At 46.9% G+C, this 18,177-nt stretch overlaps 5 protein-coding genes across 5 annotated transcripts; 3 read left to right on the top strand and 2 right to left on the bottom strand.

Annotated features, from left to right (window-relative positions):
* Positions 1-130: 130 nt before the first annotated feature.
* On the top strand, positions 131-2,142 carry ARB_03295 (CAF1 family ribonuclease, putative; the record flags this gene model as incomplete). The annotated part of the gene is made up of 4 exons (XM_003010548.1): positions 131-401; positions 589-839; positions 904-2,034; positions 2,074-2,142. 4 exons carry the CDS (start codon positions 131-133, stop codon positions 2,140-2,142), a joined length of 1,722 nt encoding a protein of 573 aa, XP_003010594.1.
* Positions 2,143-3,827: 1,685 nt separating this feature from the next.
* On the top strand, positions 3,828-5,091 carry ARB_03294 (uncharacterized protein; the record flags this gene model as incomplete). Its single annotated transcript, XM_003010547.1, has 5 exons — positions 3,828-3,882; positions 3,963-4,010; positions 4,076-4,125; positions 4,194-4,392; positions 4,484-5,091. 5 exons carry the CDS (start codon positions 3,828-3,830, stop codon positions 5,089-5,091), a joined length of 960 nt encoding a protein of 319 aa, XP_003010593.1.
* A 605-nt stretch (positions 5,092-5,696) lies between these two features.
* ARB_03293 (actin monomer binding protein, putative) lies at positions 5,697-7,805 on the top strand (the record flags this gene model as incomplete). Its single annotated transcript, XM_003010546.1, has 5 exons — positions 5,697-6,545; positions 6,623-6,874; positions 6,981-7,086; positions 7,281-7,541; positions 7,735-7,805. The coding sequence occupies 5 exons, from the start codon at positions 5,697-5,699 to the stop codon at positions 7,803-7,805; spliced, it is 1,539 nt and encodes a 512-aa protein (XP_003010592.1).
* Positions 7,806-8,073: 268 nt separating this feature from the next.
* Positions 8,074-9,172, bottom strand: ARB_03292 (uncharacterized protein; the record flags this gene model as incomplete). Its single annotated transcript, XM_003010545.1, has 3 exons — positions 8,074-8,418; positions 8,473-8,681; positions 8,731-9,172. 3 exons carry the CDS (start codon positions 9,170-9,172, stop codon positions 8,074-8,076), a joined length of 996 nt encoding a protein of 331 aa, XP_003010591.1.
* Positions 9,173-10,201: 1,029 nt separating this feature from the next.
* Positions 10,202-18,080, bottom strand: ARB_03291 (PKS-like enzyme, putative; the record flags this gene model as incomplete). The annotated part of the gene is made up of 3 exons (XM_003010544.1): positions 10,202-10,615; positions 10,681-17,373; positions 17,436-18,080. The coding sequence occupies 3 exons, from the start codon at positions 18,078-18,080 to the stop codon at positions 10,202-10,204; spliced, it is 7,752 nt and encodes a 2,583-aa protein (XP_003010590.1).
* Positions 18,081-18,177: the final 97 nt, after the last annotated feature.

The raw sequence follows: 18,177 nt of genomic DNA, 5'->3' as shown, positions 1-18,177 counted from the left end.
AATATCTTTTGGTCAGACATCAGTAGTCTTCCTCTGTTCCTCTAGGGGGAGGGTTTTTTTCTATTTCTTTCCTTCTTTTTTCTTCTCTTTCTTAGATTTGATGATTGGCAGATGAAGCATAGAGGCGAGCATGGAGGTTACGAGGAATAACTTCTCCCGGCTTCTGCCACGGATGCTGCAGGACATAGGAGACTGTTCCTTCGTTGCCCTCGACTTCGAATTCTCAGGGATTTTCAACCAGAAGCTACGGCCTGCTTCGACCTATGTTGACGGTGACCTGAGCCTGCAGAAGCGGTACGAAGAAGTAAAGCAGGCTGCAGAGGAGTATCAGATCCTCCAGGTTGGCCTTACACTGGTGGTTGAGGATAGTCAAAATGGTTGGAGATATCCCTTCTATACCTGTATGAGAACTACGAGATGCAGCTGTGTGGACTAAGTCGTGATAGATACCTATTCGTTGCGGCCATATAACATCCCTCTCAGCCCAATTCTGGACCCAAGATTGGGTGTGGAGAGAAAATGGTGCTTTCAGAGCAGCGGTCAGTCCCAGATCTCGCCCACTACATCTAGGTATTAGACAATACTAAGTGGCATCGTCGTTTTCTTTAGCTCTGGCCTTCCTGATGAGCCATGGGTTTCGGGTAGAGTCAATATTTACAGATGGGGTTCCCTATATCTCGATGAAAGAGGAACAGGATGCAATGGACCGAGCGCATAAAGACAAGGACAAGTTGTCGAGATCCCTGATCAATCTCAATACATTGGCTCCGGGCCATGCACAATTCATTCGACAAGTCCGGCATAGTATCAGGGAGTGGATCGAGAAGCCCGCCCCAAAAGTGAGTGCAATCACCCTTATAAAGAGCACAAATATATAAATTCCAAACTAACCTACAATATTAGGATGCCTATCTGAATATACCAAAGCCCGCTGGTATGACCGCGGCTTACAAACTCCCACTGGAACTGGACAACTACCAGAAGCGGCTCGTGCACCAGATCGTTCAAAGTGAGTACCCAGGCTATGTGAGCATAGGCAAGAAATCTTTCATTCAGATACTCCCCTATGACAAGATGCGGGAGAATGTTTTTCTCCAAAAGAAGCTCCAGCGCACTCGTTGCAACATAGCTAGCCAGAAGGGCTTCAGCTGGGTCATCGAAGCTTTGATGGGGAGCGATCTTTCAAAGCTCGACTTGAGACTCCTCTGGAGGCCTGATGGCATGTTCACCGCAGCCGAGGGAAGTAAACTCACAAAGGAAAGTGAGGCTCTCCGGGAAAAGCTGAGGTCAGGGCCTCCTGTTTTAGTTGGACATAATCTGTTCACAGACCTTGTCAACTTTTACAAATGTTTCATTGGCGACCTGCCCAGTCGTGTGGAGGATTTCCAGCAAGCAATCAATGAGCTGTTCCCTTTGGTCATTGATACGAAGTACATGGCAACTACTGGGGGGGTATTACGAGACGCATCCTCAGCCCTGTCAACACTCATGGAAAACCTGGGTTCAAGGGTGGTGCCTAAATTTGGTATTTTGTTTCACTCAATGCACCTGCTTCTTCCTTCTTCTCGGAATCTAACGTTTTGTGCAAATGGTATAGAAACCCACCCAGATCACTCCTCGTACACCGTCAGTACCCCAATACACGAAGCGGGGTATGACAGCCTTATGACAGCCCAGATTTTCCTCAAGCTCGCAGTGCAACTCTATGAAACAAGCAGTTCGCGAGAGGCACTTGTCAGTCGAGCCAATGGGGACGCTACCGAGATTGACCTGATGGATTTATCGACCGAGCCAGATGAGCAAGGGAAGACAGAAAACACGACGCAACAAAAGCTCGTGTATGGCCATGCAACCAAATTTGACCTCCTGTTGGACATGGATGATGAAGAAAGCGGCGCTAGCTCTGTGGGCCCTTCCGAGCAAGACAGTCTTCTTGAGCAGAAAGTAATCGAAGGAAAGCTTCTACCACGGCTTGATGATGACTTTTGGAGCAAGTACATAAACAAGCTCAGGGTCTTTGGAACAACTGAGGAAGTGTGTGACCTGAGCGTACATCCTTTGAGCATTAATTAGAACATCAACTTTGAACGTGGAGAATCCTCCCTAAGCCGAATTTTTGGTGGTTGCTTCTGTGCCTTTTAATGCCGAGAATACCCTTCTCTCAATGAAGAACCGCTATATTTTTGTTTTTTGCTTATTGCAGGGATGCGCGCTTAATACTGGCTGTACCGTATCTTACCCGTATTCAGCCAACGTGTTAGCAAACCCAAGGTATCGTTTTATCCCAATGGCACGAACCCTTCAATACTTCAGAAGGAAGCAATTGGTTCTCTGAGGCCCACGTAACAATATTGGTTGTAAAAATGTGGTGCAGATTGCAGAAGATTTATTTGTCTGCTGCAAGGCTGCTGGTCTCGCGTTGGCAGAGGGATGCCCCGACAGATCCCTGTATGTCATTTGTATGGTTCAAATTTCCCTGAAGATCGGGATGCTGTCGGGCAAGCCGGCCGAAAGACGATCATCGCCGAAACATGCCGACTGACTCGCAATTATATCTGCGTTTCACTAAGTATGTAACAACCAAAAGGATATTCTTAGTCCGTGGAAAGTGCCGTGTGTGAACAAAAGGCCGGCTTATCACTGGATGCTGAAGCCGCCTCTCGCTTGACATGAACCAACGGGCTCAAGGATTGCCCTTTTGCCATGGCCATCTATTATTCCTTCTTGCTGTCTCTAAACAAGTTGCTTAGAAAGAAGTTCCTGGAGGGTAACGCCGGAGCTTACCTAAGCCCAGTTCCGATTTGTTCCTTCAGATCTTGGCACTCGGCAACGGAGAAAGTTCTTCCGGCTGCGGCAGCGACGGCCGGGGGACCTCAGCTGGAGGGCGAACCTCGGCTCTTTTTTTTGGCGGCGGAGACAAATCCTCCGAGTTGCCGCCGGCATTTGGCGAGAGAGACTCGCAGCAAGGAGCGCCGCCAAAGAGCCGGCATGTGAGTGTCACCTGCGCTGGGTGTTGCTGTCAAGATTGCATACTATGACGACAGCCATGGCTTGAGCCTCGGAAGGGAGTCCATAGACTGGAAGCCCATAGCGATGGGTGGGAGGAAGGGGAGCTGGTGATATAACACCTAGCATGCTGCAGATGTGCCTGAGAAATACCCGGTTCTTGCCCTGAAATAGTTACCTAACTAGCTCCAGGCATTTTTTTATCGATAAGGGGGAGGGATGAAGAAACTGATCGCATGGCCGCTCTGGAACTGGCTGCAGGCCAGGCATTTATAATCGCTTAATTTCTCTTTTTTGCTTGAGCCGTCCCTTGCTATCCCCTGCGGCTTCTCATACCCCTTCGTTTTTCCTCACTCCGTATATGTTCTCGCTGTTAGCCGTATGCGTATTGTAACAGCGGTGATGCGGGGAGTTTTCCGCTATACAGTTCCTGCCCCAAGCTCTCCTCCGCTCCACCATGTTGGGCGCTTGACCAGTAGTAAAATAAAGAAGATTAATATATCCCAGTCATCTCGTCTCATATGTAAACTCTCTTCACAACCTGCGTATTTTGCCCGTGACCCTTGTCGTGGGGTCCCTTGCCCGTTCCTCACACCGGGCGAGCAGACCCGCATGGGAGAGTGATCCTCGGCATTCTTTTGCGAGACCTTGCTGGTCCTTTTTCTACTCCGTCTTGTCCCTTTCGATTCAATTCACTCCTTGACTCATTGTTTTCTTCCTTTCTCGCGGGCTTGCTTCTCTATATACTCAATCGAGTCCAGTCAATCGGATTTCCAGTACGAGCAAACAAGTTACCATCGCCTCCCTCACAGTATTCCGCAATGGCTTCAAAAGATAAAAAGCAACAGCCGGCCACAGCGGCGGTTAATCTGATCGGTGAGCATTGAATGGGCTCGGTTGAGGCTGGGTGGTTGAAGATGCACAAAACAGACATGTCTGACTCTTGAATCTAATAGCCGGTGGTGGTGCTGGAATGATGGAAGCTCTCGTGTGCCATCCGCTCGGTAAGTTGTCACAGTGTCCAAATTTCTCACTCTGTTGCTTGATTCTTACTGACGGAAATGCCTAGATACCATCAAAGTACGAATGCAGCTTTCGAAGCGAGCACGAGCTCCGGGGGTAAGTTTGCTGACTTTTGATCATACTATGCACCGCGATAAAAGCTTGGTGCTAATTGCGCTCTTCAGGTCAAAGCTCGTGGGTTTCTTGCGACTGGACAAGAGATTGTGCGGCGAGAGACTGCTTTGGGACTGTATAAGGGTCTGGGAGCTGTTCTCAGTGGAATCATCCCAAAGATGGCTATCCGATTCACTTCGTATGGCTATTATAAGCAGTACTTAACAAATCCCGAGACTGGAAAACTCTCGAGTTCCGCCAATATGCTTGGTAAGTCGATAGACTGGAGCAATTGCAACAAGCCCCATGGCCCCTGCAGGAGTAGATTCCGTTCAACACTGACACAATTGGCTGTTTTTAGCTGGTCTGGCTGCTGGTGTAACCGAAGCTGTGGCCGTCGTCACACCCATGGAGGTTATAAAGATTCGCTTGCAGGCCCAGAGTCACAGTCTGGCAGATCCCCTCGATAAGCCAAAATACCGGAGTGCACCACACGCCTTGTTCACCGTGATAAGAGAAGAAGGTATTGGTGCCATATACCGCGGTGTCTCGTTGACCGCCCTCCGTCAGGGAACAAACCAGGCAGCCAACTTCACTGCCTACTCCGAACTGAAAAAGCTCCTCAAGGATTGGCAACCCCAGTACACCGAACTGCCGTCCTACCAGACTATGTGCATCGGTCTTATTTCTGGTGCCATGGGCCCCTTTTCCAATGCCCCGATTGACACCATCAAGACCAGACTGCAGAAGACGCCCGGAGAGCCTGGACAGTCCGCCATCTCCCGCATCACAGCCATATCAAAGGAGATGTTCAAACAAGAAGGTGCCAGAGCTTTCTACAAGGGTATCACTCCCCGAGTCATGAGAGTCGCCCCTGGACAGGCAGTCACCTTCACTGTGTACGAGTTCCTTAGGGAGAAGCTGGAGAAGAGCAACTGGTCCATCATGGGAGGAAAGTATGAAGAATAAACGACGAAAACCTCTTCAGGAGCGAAAATCCATCTCATAATCCTCAAAACCGCAGCCCATCGCTCTTCCGACCCTCCTTGTTATAAAACCTGAGCTTCTGCTTCCATGAACCGACACATAAACGCGCTCTGTGATATCCATGTCTTGCTCAAAGCGATCAACCCAGGCTTCATATTGGCTTTTTCATCTCCTGGGTATTGTTCTTTTCCCATCCCTGCGCTCGTTAGGGCCCAATGTACGCGTATTATCTTTTCTCTTTCTCCTTCTTTATGTCGTTTCCCCCTTCTGTTTGATGCGTTGCAGTCGGACGGTTTGGCTATGTTGAGACAGACTAGTAGTATATAGATTTCCGGGTCTGGATTTGGTGCATCAAAAGGCGGCCGTTCAAAAGGTTACATATAGATATGTTATATATATTATATATACATACACATATTAAACTTGAACTGTTCCAAGAATACCGCATATTACTTGGTAGTGGGAGCGTGTTAGTCTTGATAGGCGTGTTGTTGACGTTGACTAAAACGGGGGCGAGCGGTGGGGGAGTTTTTGCTGGGTGGCTCTTAGTTATCAGTTTGGCCGACCTCAGCTTGCAGGTGAGCCGCATGGGGAAGAAGACGCAACTCCAGCACAACTTCCACCACCAGCTCCGAGTAGCCATTATATCAAGATGCAGTCAGGCATATCAGGTAGGATGCTCGTTCTTGATGATTTATGCGGCGCTAACACTCTTAATAGTTTCTACGGAAGTTCATGACGCCTTCGCGGGCTTCCTATCTAACCCCTCGCTCTTCTGCCTGCCCATCACAATCACCGACGAGCAGCTTGTTCCCCTGCAACCCATTTCTTTCTCGCATGGAAGCAGCAGCGACGGTGATGATAACCGCCAGTTCTTTGCCTCGTTGCCGTCCCTCGCGGACCATCTACAGCCCAAGACTCCTATCTACCTCCTGCTCAGGCGGTCTCAGGAGCACGCGGAAACAGGCTTGATAGCCCTCTCATTCGTTCCCTCAAACAGTCCCGTACGCTCCAAGACACTTTTTGCAAGCACTCGAGCTGCACTTATTCGCGAACTGGGATCAGAGAAGTTTGCGGAAAATATATTCGCTACAGACGTCGAAGAGGTGCTTGATGAGGAGGAATGGAAAGAGAGGGAACTGGACCTGAATGCTAAGAGTGGTGCAGGTGGTGCGGGCGGTGATGACAGACGAGATGAACTCATGGGAGAACAAGAAAGGGAACTGAACGCTGTTAAAAGAGGTGAGAATGATGCCAGAGACATGTGGAAGCGCAGGATGGATATCGGTATTGGAGGAACTGTTAGTTCGGATGGAAATAAGGGTGGCCAGCTATCCGGAGCTGGAGCTTCTGAGAGCAGCACCCTATTTAAGACTGGAGATGGCGCCGAAGAAGCGTTACAGATCCTGGGCCAAGATGGGGCCGCCGTCTTCTTGGTAAGGCATTTCTTCCACATCGAGCTTGCAAATGGTTGTATATTTTCTCCAATTGAGTCTAACAATATACATGACAGGCTATTGATGTGAAAACAGAGACGTTGAACCTAGTGGGAACAGAGTCTAGCGTTGCGCCAGAATCTCTATCAGGGCACATCCCAGCCTCAGAACCACAGTACACCTTCTATCGCCATCCCGGCTCCTCCGAGTTGATCTTCATTTACACATGTCCTTCCGGTTCCTCCATCAAGCAGCGCATGTTGCACGCTAGTAGCCGTGCAGGATTGTTGGTGTGGGCAACGCGAAACGGCGTCTCTGTCAATCATAAGGTATGTTCCCTATTCTTCCCTCGTATTAGATTCCAATAGTAAGCGGGAATGGGCATATTCGAAAAGTAAGACGCTGATGTGGGTGATTTCCGTTAAACCAATATAGATCGAGGCATCCGGTGCAGATGAAATCACACCCGATAGACTGCAGGAGGAGATAAGCCCGCCTGTCCAAGAGGTCAAGAAAGCATTCGCCAGACCAAAGAGACCGGGTAAGAGGTAGGTATGTTTCGGTTCTTTCTTTTCTATCAAAAGAGTAGAAGACCCAGACGGACACAGTTGGCTGTATCATGAAGGGGTAGCTTTCGATAGCGTTAACTACCAGCCCAGACATAGCATAGATATTTGGACACAGCGTTCCCAGTGAAGTGTTCGTAGAATTTTCGGCCTCGTGGTTAGCAGCCAGGCGCAATGCGGCTGCCTCCAATCGTATCAAACTATCGCACCCCCACCACCGCCTGCCCCAGCACGATGTTGTTTCCGTTGGAAGAACAAATCGGTCCTCGAGCTGCCCAGGTTGATAATCTTCGGACACCCATCCCTATCCTTCTCCAGTCTGGTACATTCGAAACAGTAGAACGCGTCACTGATCCCTTCCCCGCCACATACAATGCATTTGTTCTGGAAGTTGCCAAAGGAGCATTCATCGCACACGCGCACCAAAGTCGTAGGCCGCACATAGGAGTCGCAGACGGGACATTTGCCGTCACATTTATCGCACAGGCGCCCGATAGCAATGCCGGTTTGCTTTCTGCACATAACGAGATCTGGGTGATGACGCGACATGATGGGAGGTTTGTGTATCTAACGGTAGGTGAGAGTGCCTTTCAACAGCTGTTTTCGTTGTCTGTTCTTCACAGCAGTTGTTTCTTTCTTTTCTCTTTTTTTTTATTTCGAAGTTGTTGTTGAGAAGCTTCCCGCCGCTTTTTGATTGATGACTAAGCTGATCCTCTCCATCTGCATGACGTCCTATCAAATTAGGCCAGAGAAAGCGTCAATCTATTATACCAGTCAGGCCAAAAGCCCATTTGGAAATTTCGTTATTTACCTTAAACCGAGCCCACAGTTTGTTTACTGAAAATAATTAACTACCTAGTTAACCACCCCAACCCTCCCTGTCGGTGTTAAGAAGTGCACGGAGAGCTAACGTTGCTGGTGGAGGCTTTGGCAGCGGTTCCCGGCTTCCAAGAAGAGATCGTCTATATTCCCTTGAACCACTCGTGTTCTAGTGCCCCACGCGCTGTTATTCTCTTCCCTGGGTTGAAATGTGTCATTCGACAGATTAGGTCCTTGAACGCTGGATCCACGCCTTTCCACAGAGCAAATGGCTTTCGAGGGTTCTCCTTGTTGAAACCATCACGGGTGATCTTGAAGACCTCAGCCCAGGGACTCTCTCTGATCAGTTCTAGAAACTCCTGGATGCTATCTTCATCTGCAAAGTATGATATCTGCCGTTCAATAACATGGGCTAATATTTCCTCTCCAGCACCAAGTTCACTCTCGTCAACTGAAAAGATAAGACGTCTGTGGACGGCGTATATGCACTAATTCATATTAACGAAGGCACACAGCTACTATAAGGGGACACATATACTTACCACGACTGCAAATGAGAAGATATCAGAGGGCGGGGTCATGGGACCCTCGGCGTGAGCTTCTGGACTACGCCACATCCAATTGCCTAACTGTCTCCCTGATATCCCACAGCCTGGCGGCACAATTGCGGCATCTTCAAGGTCGCCTAGTCGGACATCCGTGATAGAGCCATCGTCTTTTTGATCCACCAAGATGTTGTTTGCCTTGATATCTGTAAAGGTTAGCTTAACCGTTTAGAGATCAATGACAGGATGGAATACCGTTATGCATTATGTTATTATCATGCAATGCAGCAAGGCCCTGCAACGCATCTCTTAGAACTCGCTTGGTTATGTCTAATGGTAATTCTTTTTTGACAGGTAGATTCAAAAAGTCGGCCGTCAGGTATCTATAAACAAACATTGAGCGCTCGGCCATCGAATCTTGTGGTAGGCGGAGGTAAGAGCAGCCATCTACTTTTTGATAGACTTTCTGAAGGTACTCGAAATCGGGGACATTTTTAAGGACAAAATCCTCCTTTTCAGACCTATCAAACAAACAAGAGTTAGCTTCACGAAATGATGGATGCTTCGAGACATGTACACACTTAGCGAGATAAACATTCAAAGGCGAGTTCTCTTTGGCCTGGAGAACTCTTTCGATTGTATAGTGACGACCAGATTGGCCTATCAATTCTGTGCCAGTGGGGATTGTCTTGCCCATTCTGGCTGCTGGAGAAGCCGGCGTACTTGTGAAGCGGGTTTGTTGCCTGTTAGTTTTAGTTTGATGGCGGTAGAGGCTTGGAGTAAGTATACAGCTTCGAAGCGTCCTGTCGGCATGAAAGAAGGTCAACAAGATCCGTGGTCGAGACATGGGTGAATCTGCACTGGATGCTTGTTGCCGTTAGACGTCTTGGTTCTCTTACGGCGCAGAAGAATATTAATTGATTAACTAGTTAACTAGCCAATTAGTTAACCACGGAGCTTGGCCGTGGTCATTCTAGTTAACTGGTTACACCCACCAGCAAGCTCCAAAAGGTGAGAACTTATCCAAACATCACGTCATGGTTGATATAACTAGCTAATTTATACTGAGCTAGGGCAGAGTTCCATGACTAGTTATTGCCATTGGTTGAAAGTAGCGGCTGATTCTGAGATTATCCGCGCTTAGAATCAAAAGGGCGGCTTCATCCGTCTTGTTTAACTAGTTAGTTAGTTAGAATGACATCCCGCATTATGAAACGAAGGATAGTGGAATGCGCCTAAAGTTTACGATTCCAGAAAGGTTGGTTGGCTGTAGTCTAGCTGGCTGTTCGGTTTGACGCGCGAGCCGAGCCGACGTGAAGTTAACTTAAAGTGAGCCTCAGAATCTGTCTTCCGAGTTGACGAGATGGAAAAGCCCTTAGGCCCCAAAAAGATACGCATATATAATTGTAAATTTCGGATTTAGAATATTTCAAACCCCTTAATTCCTTTATGGGTAGATCGTCAAATATATAAATGGCAGACAAAAAACCCATTCAATGAACGGAGAGCCATGTTTAGAATCTATTCGACATGTATATGGATTGTTGACGGAGCGGGATTGTGCAGAGAAAGCCGGGATCGATTTGACGGTAGTATTACATGCAACTTGTCTCTAGTAACTAATGGAATTCAGATAAAAGTAAACAGCCGCCGTATTTCCAAAGGATTGAATGATATCCGTAACTGTCCTTCGCCGTGAGATAAACATCAAGTAATAGGGGATATGTCAACGGAGAAATCCAGAGTCTTTCCATTGCGCTATATATTTTGCAGCAAGGGCTGGATCGATAGGTTGAGCATTTGCCAAAGTTTGGGAATCTTTTCTGCTATTGTTGGTATCCAAAATTAGGCCACCACAAGACATCCGCCTGAAATGATCTCTGAAAAATTCTAGTAACATTTTGGCCGGGTTATTTGACTCTGTTGAACCAGTAAAATGATGAACTCGGCGCATCCACACGTCAAATGGAACAATGGAAGCACGTGGGATATCTAATGTATCAGCCAGAAGGCAAACTATCTCGCTCCACGGTTGTCGTATGGGATTTTCGATGTGGTAAATAGGTGATGGCATGGTGTCCGATAAGAGGAGGTCGCCAAGTGCCGCTGCAACTTCATCAACAGGGAGCCAGGATAATTCCTAGTATTTTATTAGTATACATTCATATTTGAAGCCCAAAGGAATCCATTCAGCCAATAACTCACCCCTTTAAGATCAGGCAGCGTCCGAAGTGTCTGTGACGACTTGACGAGGAATGAAAAATGCTCCACTGGATTCCAATATCCACTCTTTCTAGATCCCGAAATTTGCCCTATACGAACAGACATGGGTCGGAATCTTCCGGGCAGTTTATGAAGTGTTTGCTCCATAATCTTCTCACATACCAATTTGGCATCACCATAACCACTCGGAAGCACTGAGTCGACTTCCACTCTTTCCTCTGGCACTAGAACCTTATTAGTCTTCAAGGGATGGTAACCAACAGTTGCGATGGATGATATAAATTGGAACCCAGGAGTCACACTCTTCAAGTTTGATATTTCAACAGCCAGATCAATCAAATTCCTCATAAACTGGAATTGTGATTCAAATCCCTTGATTGGCCGCTTTATGCTCATTGGCCATGCTCCATGAACAATATGGGTAACCGAGTGCACCAAGTACTGGTACTCAGAATCTTGCAGCCCCAGCATCTCTTTCTCTCCTTGGGTTGCCATTACTTTCAGTTTTGACATAGATTTCTCATTCAGGAAGATACCCTTTCCCTCTAGTGACTGAACCTGACGCAATAGTGCATCCACGGTGTTTCGTCGGTTCAGGCACACAACTTCTCTGACTGTGGGAAGTCGTGCAAAGTGAGCAACAAGGTGAGATCCTAAGCTTCCAGTTGCTCCTGTGACCAGTACGCTATGTCCTTGCGGCGCTTCCGGAAGTATTGGTTCAGTGGCTGTCCCGGGTGCAGGAAATGAGGTTGAATATTCGCGCGTATATTTATCGACTATGGCCTGCCGAGCCACAAAGTCAGTTTCTTGACTCGGAGCATTGTTTGGGGTCATCGGCAAGCGGTCATACCTGGGTCCAGAAGTCAAAGCAATGATAAGTCGCTGGATACTTGTTTCAGGGCGAGCCCCCGTAGTCCAGTCCACATGGCCGTATCCAGCCAAGTGCATGGACTTCTCCCAGATGGATTGATGTGCTACTACATGTTTCCTTCCGTCGTTATAAAGCCACCAGCCCTCCAGGACTCCGAATACAACGTCAACCCAGTATAGAGTATCAGTCATTTCCAAAATCATTAAGAATCCGTCTGGCCTCAAAACCCGGTGGATCTGCTTGGTTGAATTAACCAGGTTATGCGTGGCATGGACACAGTTGGCCGCTATCACGATATGCTGGCTCTGGAGCAGTTCCGTAGCAGGCTCCTTCTCAATGTCATGAACACGAAATTTCATAAAAGTGTAATCTTTGAATCTCTTTCTCGCAGCTGCAACCAAAGATGCCGAGAGGTCCGTGAAAGTGTATTCAACTGGCATCTGAAGACTGGAGAGGAATGGAGCAAGGATTGCTGTGGTACCCCCCGTCCCCGCCCCCATTTCTAAGATTTTAAGAGGCCCTTTGTTAGTTGGAAGTTTCTGTATAAGACGGTGTATGAAATCTTCCATCTGCCTGAGCCACACCATATTTATGGGAGATTTGCCATAAAGACCAGAAACAAGGTCTCTTCCGTCTGAGGAGCCAAATATGAGCTGGACACCATCGCATTCGCCTGATAAACATTCCGCCAATTTAGACCCGATAAGATGAATAAGTTTGTGATCATTAGCGTGATCCGGATGATTGATTATCAGATCACGTAATAAAATGGTAGAGTGTTTGAGGGGCGGCGTGATGGCAGTTCTGGTGATTATAACATTTTCATCCACATCTACCAGTCGAGCCACCTTTTCGAGCATCATGTAGAGATAATTCACAAATTTATGGTGTTTTTGGAGATATGGAATTCGATCCAACCGTTCACCCTCTTTTGCCTTTTGAAGTGAGCATCCTAATTTCTCGAATGCCTCAGTTATATAGGCAATGCACAGCTCGGTTTGCTTGGGCAGCACATAATCGGCATAGTCTGCAAATTTATATTTGAATATAAATTCGTCTGTCAGCCTCTTTGATTCTTCAAAAGCATTGATAATTGTGTCAGGTGGAATATTTAGTATTTCATCTTCAGCAAGGCTGCCATTAACCTGAGGTCGACCGTTGGCGGTCTGGGCGTCTGTGATACCCATATCGATGGTACTCGTCGTTTCCGGCTTTGAAACCACATTATCGGCTATTTTGTAGCCTAGGGCTTCCTGGATGCATTTCATCAAACTCTTGAAGTCGGTTACTGCATTAAGCACTTCAGTGTCTAATGCGCACTTGAACACTGTCTCAATTTCCCGGGCCAGCTCCATACCCATCAATGAGTCAATACCGATATCAGAAAGAACAGTATCACTCTTAATTTCGTGAGTTTCTAGTCCAGAGACATTTGCGAGAAGATTCCTTATATCTTCAGAAACATCCTTGGGCGGCCCATTTCCGGGAGAGTCTGTTAGAGTTGTTCCAACTGGCGGCGGGGTAGAATAGGAAGCCTCAATATCAATTTCAGTGCCCACATGTGGCTGCATGTCTTTGGCTTCAGCCTTTTGGTTTCCAGGAGTGAGGTTGGTAAGCATTTTCCCTAAACTTCGCTTCGATACCCTCTTGTAGCCTATACCGAGGATAATTTCTAACAGCTCCCCATTTTGAGAATCAAATATGAATACGTCACTGAGGAACTCCTTATCGGAAGGGCAGCGATGAAGCGCAAGGACATTCCAAACATCCGGTCGTGAATCACCAGGGAGTAGCTTAGGTGAGCGAATCCATTGCTCGATTTTTGTCGAGATATACATTTCATTTTCTGATATATCGGTCATACAGTTGACAAAAATACCGGCGCATTGACAGAAAGAGTCTGCCAAGGGAGTATCAAGCCATGTCCGTCTGGTATATTTTTTCACCACTCTTCCTGCTGACTCGTTTCCTCTTCCAACAAGCTTCTGGACTCCTCGATAAATTTGGCCGTAATCCACGACTTCGGCAAATACTTTGTAAATGTTGCGTCCTTGTATAATATCACCGCTATCATCCCCATTCAGGAGCGACAGACAACGCTCATGCCCAGAAAGGCGTTCGTACCTGGCAAAATCATTGAGAAGTTGTATGTCCTGGTTGGATTTGAATCTAATCTTTCCAGAAACATGTAGCGTTGGAGTTTGTCTACCTCCAGTTGGTTCACCAATCATCCTAAATTCCCAAATGAGTGCGTCTGGATCTATGGCTTCCACATCCAGCCAGACACAGAGAGTTGGATCAAGACAGATTGGGACATGATTTTCAAGCCCTTGAAGTTGTGGTTGAAGGTTGTGCGAAAGATATTCTGGTTGCAGCTTTAGGAGAGCTTCAATAACAATATCCAGCTGAAGCGTGCTGGGACATAAAGGAGCAGCATGCGCAATAGTGTGACCAGCCACATACTCATGAAATTCGGTACTGGCAGTATTAATCTTGAATTGAGCGCTGCGTTTGTCATCTTTATTGTAGTTAACAAATTCCCAAAGCCCCAGGGGTTGCTCTTCTCGGGGTTGAGGCTCGCCCTGTCGTTTAAAAAGCGCTTCTTCTGGCTTTTTAAGAGTAACCCAGTGCTTCGTTTTGTCGAATTGATAAGGAGGGAGGAGTAACTGGTTATACTCAGAGGTTTGCAAAGAGTGATGGGGCCAAAATGTGACATTCAGTCTGTTTCTCCATAAGTTCATAGTAGCGTCAGCAAGGCTTTGCAATCCCCTGCCACTCGTGACATTTATACCCTGGAAATGAGAATCTGAAGGTAGGTTTAAAGCTCGGCCAGCCATTGTTGTGATTGTGGAGCTAAAGCCAGCTTCAAGCCAGATGGACGATGGATATCTGAGTGACAGCCTCTGCACAGCGTGGTTAAAATATACCGGGTATCTCATATGCTGTGCTATAAACTCTGTAACGAATGTGCCAGAAGAAGGTGGATGTTCGGTACACCTCTCAACTGGGATTCTACCTTCATTAAAGGTTAAACTTCTTCCTAAATGTTGGAGACATTCCACGAGAGGTTCAACAAGGGTCGAGTGATATGCATTTGTAACATTCAACTTTTTCCACTTCATTGATGAAAATACTGGAGTATTGACCAACAATTCCTCAATAACTTTTGCAGACTGAACTGGCCCGGCAATTGTAAAGCTCCGGGGTCCATTATAACAGGCAATAGTCACCTTCTGACTACCCTCTTGTAGCCTGTTTGCTTCGCTCAAAAGGTGCTGAACCTCCTGGATGTCGCCCTCAATAGCCATCATAAAGCCCTTGTCGGTGCCCCATAGATCTCGAACTAGACGCGCACGTCCTATAATCATTTTTGCTGCTTCGGTAAGGGATAGCACTCCAGAGACACAGAGAGCAGTGAGTTCTCCAAAGCTATGTCCAAGAAGTACAACCGGCTCAACCCCACATTCTATCCACGCCATAGCAGAAGCGTATTGAGTGGCAAAGAGCATGGTTTGAAGCTTAACAATGTCTTTCACTGGAGATTTCTGGAAAACATCTGGGAATAAACCATCTAGCCCAAGAGACATGATAATAGAATTGCACTGATCCATATATTTGCGAAATATTTTGCAAGTATCGTAGATCTCACGGTCCAGGCCAACAAAAGTCGATATTTGACCACCGAAGCACATAATAACGGATCGAATATCAACGGACTCCATTGATTCAATTTGGGAGACATCGTTCTCGAATACTTTAAGAGTGACTTCCAGTTCAGCCATCGAGCCAGAGCTTAGCAACAGTGCACGGCTAAGCATTCGATTTGATTGACGATAAAGGTTAAACGATAAGTCAGGGGCGGTGATGGTTTTTCCGAGGCATTTACTCGACTCCAAAAACTGACGGAATCGTGCAATATATCTCTGGATACTGCTATCATCATTTCCACAGAACCAAAAAGGGTATTTGATCCCTGAAGGGAAGGATGATCTGTGGGTTGTACTGCTTAATGCTTGCTCCGGGGGTTGAGTAACAATGAGTGAAGCATTGGAGCCTGATGCCCCATAATTGTTGATCAAGGCTGCTCGGAACTCTGTGTCCCATTTGGCTAAATTCGTAGGAATTTCCATGTTATCGGAAGGAGACCGCTTGATTGCAGGATTGATCTTGTTAAAGCTTGCTTGTGGCGGAATGGATCGCTCTTGAATCATTAGAAGAACTTTGATTAGCGAAACGATACCGGCAGCAGTTTCTGCATGTCCAACAAGGCCCTTAACCGAACCCAAGGAAAGTGTATCTGGACGGTTCTGGCCTCCGAATACCCTGAGAATACTTTCATACTCAGCCGGATCACCAACTGGAGTCCCCGTTCCATGTGCCTCAACGACTGAAATACGATTGGGATCAAGGCCGGCTTGCTTGGTCACATCGCGAAATAAGGTTGAAAGAGAATCGGCGTTAGGGACAGTTATCGGGGTGCAATTTTGATTCTGATATACAGCACTACTGGAGATGACGCCTAGGATTTGATCTCCGTCACCAAGGGCTGTTGAGAGCCTTTTGAGTACCACCGCACCAACTCCTTCCCCTCGACAATAACCGTCGGCATTTGCATCAAAAGGTTTGCAGTTGCCTGTGGGGCTGAGAAATGATGCACCGGCTAGATTTTGAAACCATAGGGGGCTTGTTAATATTGTCACACCACCAGCTATAGCAGCAGTACATTCACCACTAAGTATAGCTTTGCAAGCATGGTGAATAGCCACTGCTGAGGATGAGCAAGCAGAATCAATGGTAAGAGAAGGGCCGGTCCAGCCAAAGTAATGGCTTACTTTACCAGCGACAAAGCTCCTCAAATTCCCCGTTGCAGAGAACGCATTTGCTGGGTAACAGGCAATATTATGCTCGTAGTCCACACACCCGAGACCTATATAGCAGCCTATGTGCTTGTCCCGATCCGGAGACAAGAAATACCCTGACTGCTGGAGAGCCTGGTATGCAATTTGAAGCATCCATCGCTGCTGGGGGTCAGTTGATATCATTTCGCGAGGGCTTTTCCTAAAGAATTTGTGGTCGAAAGCATCGAAATCGGTTATAAAATTGCCGTACCATCTCCTTTTTGGGTCCAGTTCTCGCCAAAAAGTGCCAAAGTGGAAACGATCAGAGGGTGGTTCAGTATGTTGTGATTTTCCAGCGCGTAATATGTCCCAAAATTGTTCAACATCATCCGCTCCAGCTACTTTGCAAGCCATGCCAACAACAGCAATATCATTGTCATCTCGTACATGACTATGTGTTGCTTCCAAATGAGGATGGAGTTCGGCTGAAGGCAGCACTTCATCGAGGTTTGTTGCATTTATTAGATTTCGCCCGAGATTCCGCGCCATAGATGGTGGTACGCAGTTATCGTGACCAAAAAGAACCACTTGTGATTGAGACCCATTCGAATTTGAAGTGTAAGTAGCTGCAAAGGTACGATACCAATCGCATTGTTCGACCAATATGGATCTTAGAGCTAATTGATGGGGTTTCGTGTCTTTCGTAAAATCCGAATCTGATTCATGACCATGGTCTGAATGACCTGGTGATGAATGGTTTGAAAATTGTAACTCCGGATTCGAATCACACAGCTGAATAAGTAGTTCCACAGAGTCTTGATGTCCTTGGTAATGGAAATACCCTTGCAGGTTGAGCTCGGCAACTATCAAGCCCTCTTTTCTCATGAGATTAGCGAGTTTTCCCGCAATAACCTTGGTGCATGTAATCGTGGCTCGTTTCTCGTCATAAAGGACCGAGATATACGCCTGGAAGTTTCATAAATATTTATATATATATACCTTAAAAACTTAGGTTGATTATAACTTACCTGGGGAAACTGCTTTATAATTTCTAGCATCTTCACCTGAGATCTCAGAGAATTCCATGTAATAGATTGAGATATGGCCCCTCCTTCCGAGTTGCTTTCATTTTCAGAATCAACCAGGGCGCCAATGAGCATGGCAAGCCGTATTGCCGCAGCGCCATTGCGTCTAAACTCCTCCGGATTTGTAGAACTAGATACTGCGATGGCTGTCAGGAGGCCAGTACAAAGGCCGAGTGCTTCTGACTTGATATGGATAGGTGACTGAAAACAGTTGCCTGCCGGGTATGTAGGATCAATATGCTCCAGATATCTCCGGTACTGGGTTAAATGAGTGATGACAACAAGAGGCGTTAGGAGGATATTGGGGAGAGGAAATATTGCCTCTGTGGTGGTATTCTCCTTGATCCAGACAGCCAAGTTTTCCAGCAACTGTCCCCCAGGAAACTTTTGCATAAATGGAAGTTCTTTTGAGGCAGCATCCCACAACCCCGGAAGAGTTTCGATGACGTCCAGAATCCACTGATTATAAGGCACGCTAAAGAGCACAGCTTTCAGTTTACTGAAAGACTCTCCACGAAAGGCAAGTGCCTGGGGTCCAAATAGATGAATAGTAGGAGCCCTGGCGGGTGTTGACAATGTACCAACCATGACGAATGTTGGTAGCTCTGAAATGAGCCGGTGTTGAACTTGTGTGTTCGTACAACTTACGTCAAAATATTAATATATAGAAAGTGGAAGGTCAAAA

Source organism: Trichophyton benhamiae (assembly GCF_000151125.1).
Source record: "Trichophyton benhamiae CBS 112371 chromosome Unknown contix01456_5.r1.exp, whole genome shotgun sequence".
Lineage (NCBI taxonomy): Eukaryota > Fungi > Ascomycota > Eurotiomycetes > Onygenales > Arthrodermataceae > Trichophyton > Trichophyton benhamiae.
The sequence above is the reverse complement of the archived record's forward strand: the minus strand, read 5'-3'. Positions and strand labels throughout refer to the sequence as shown.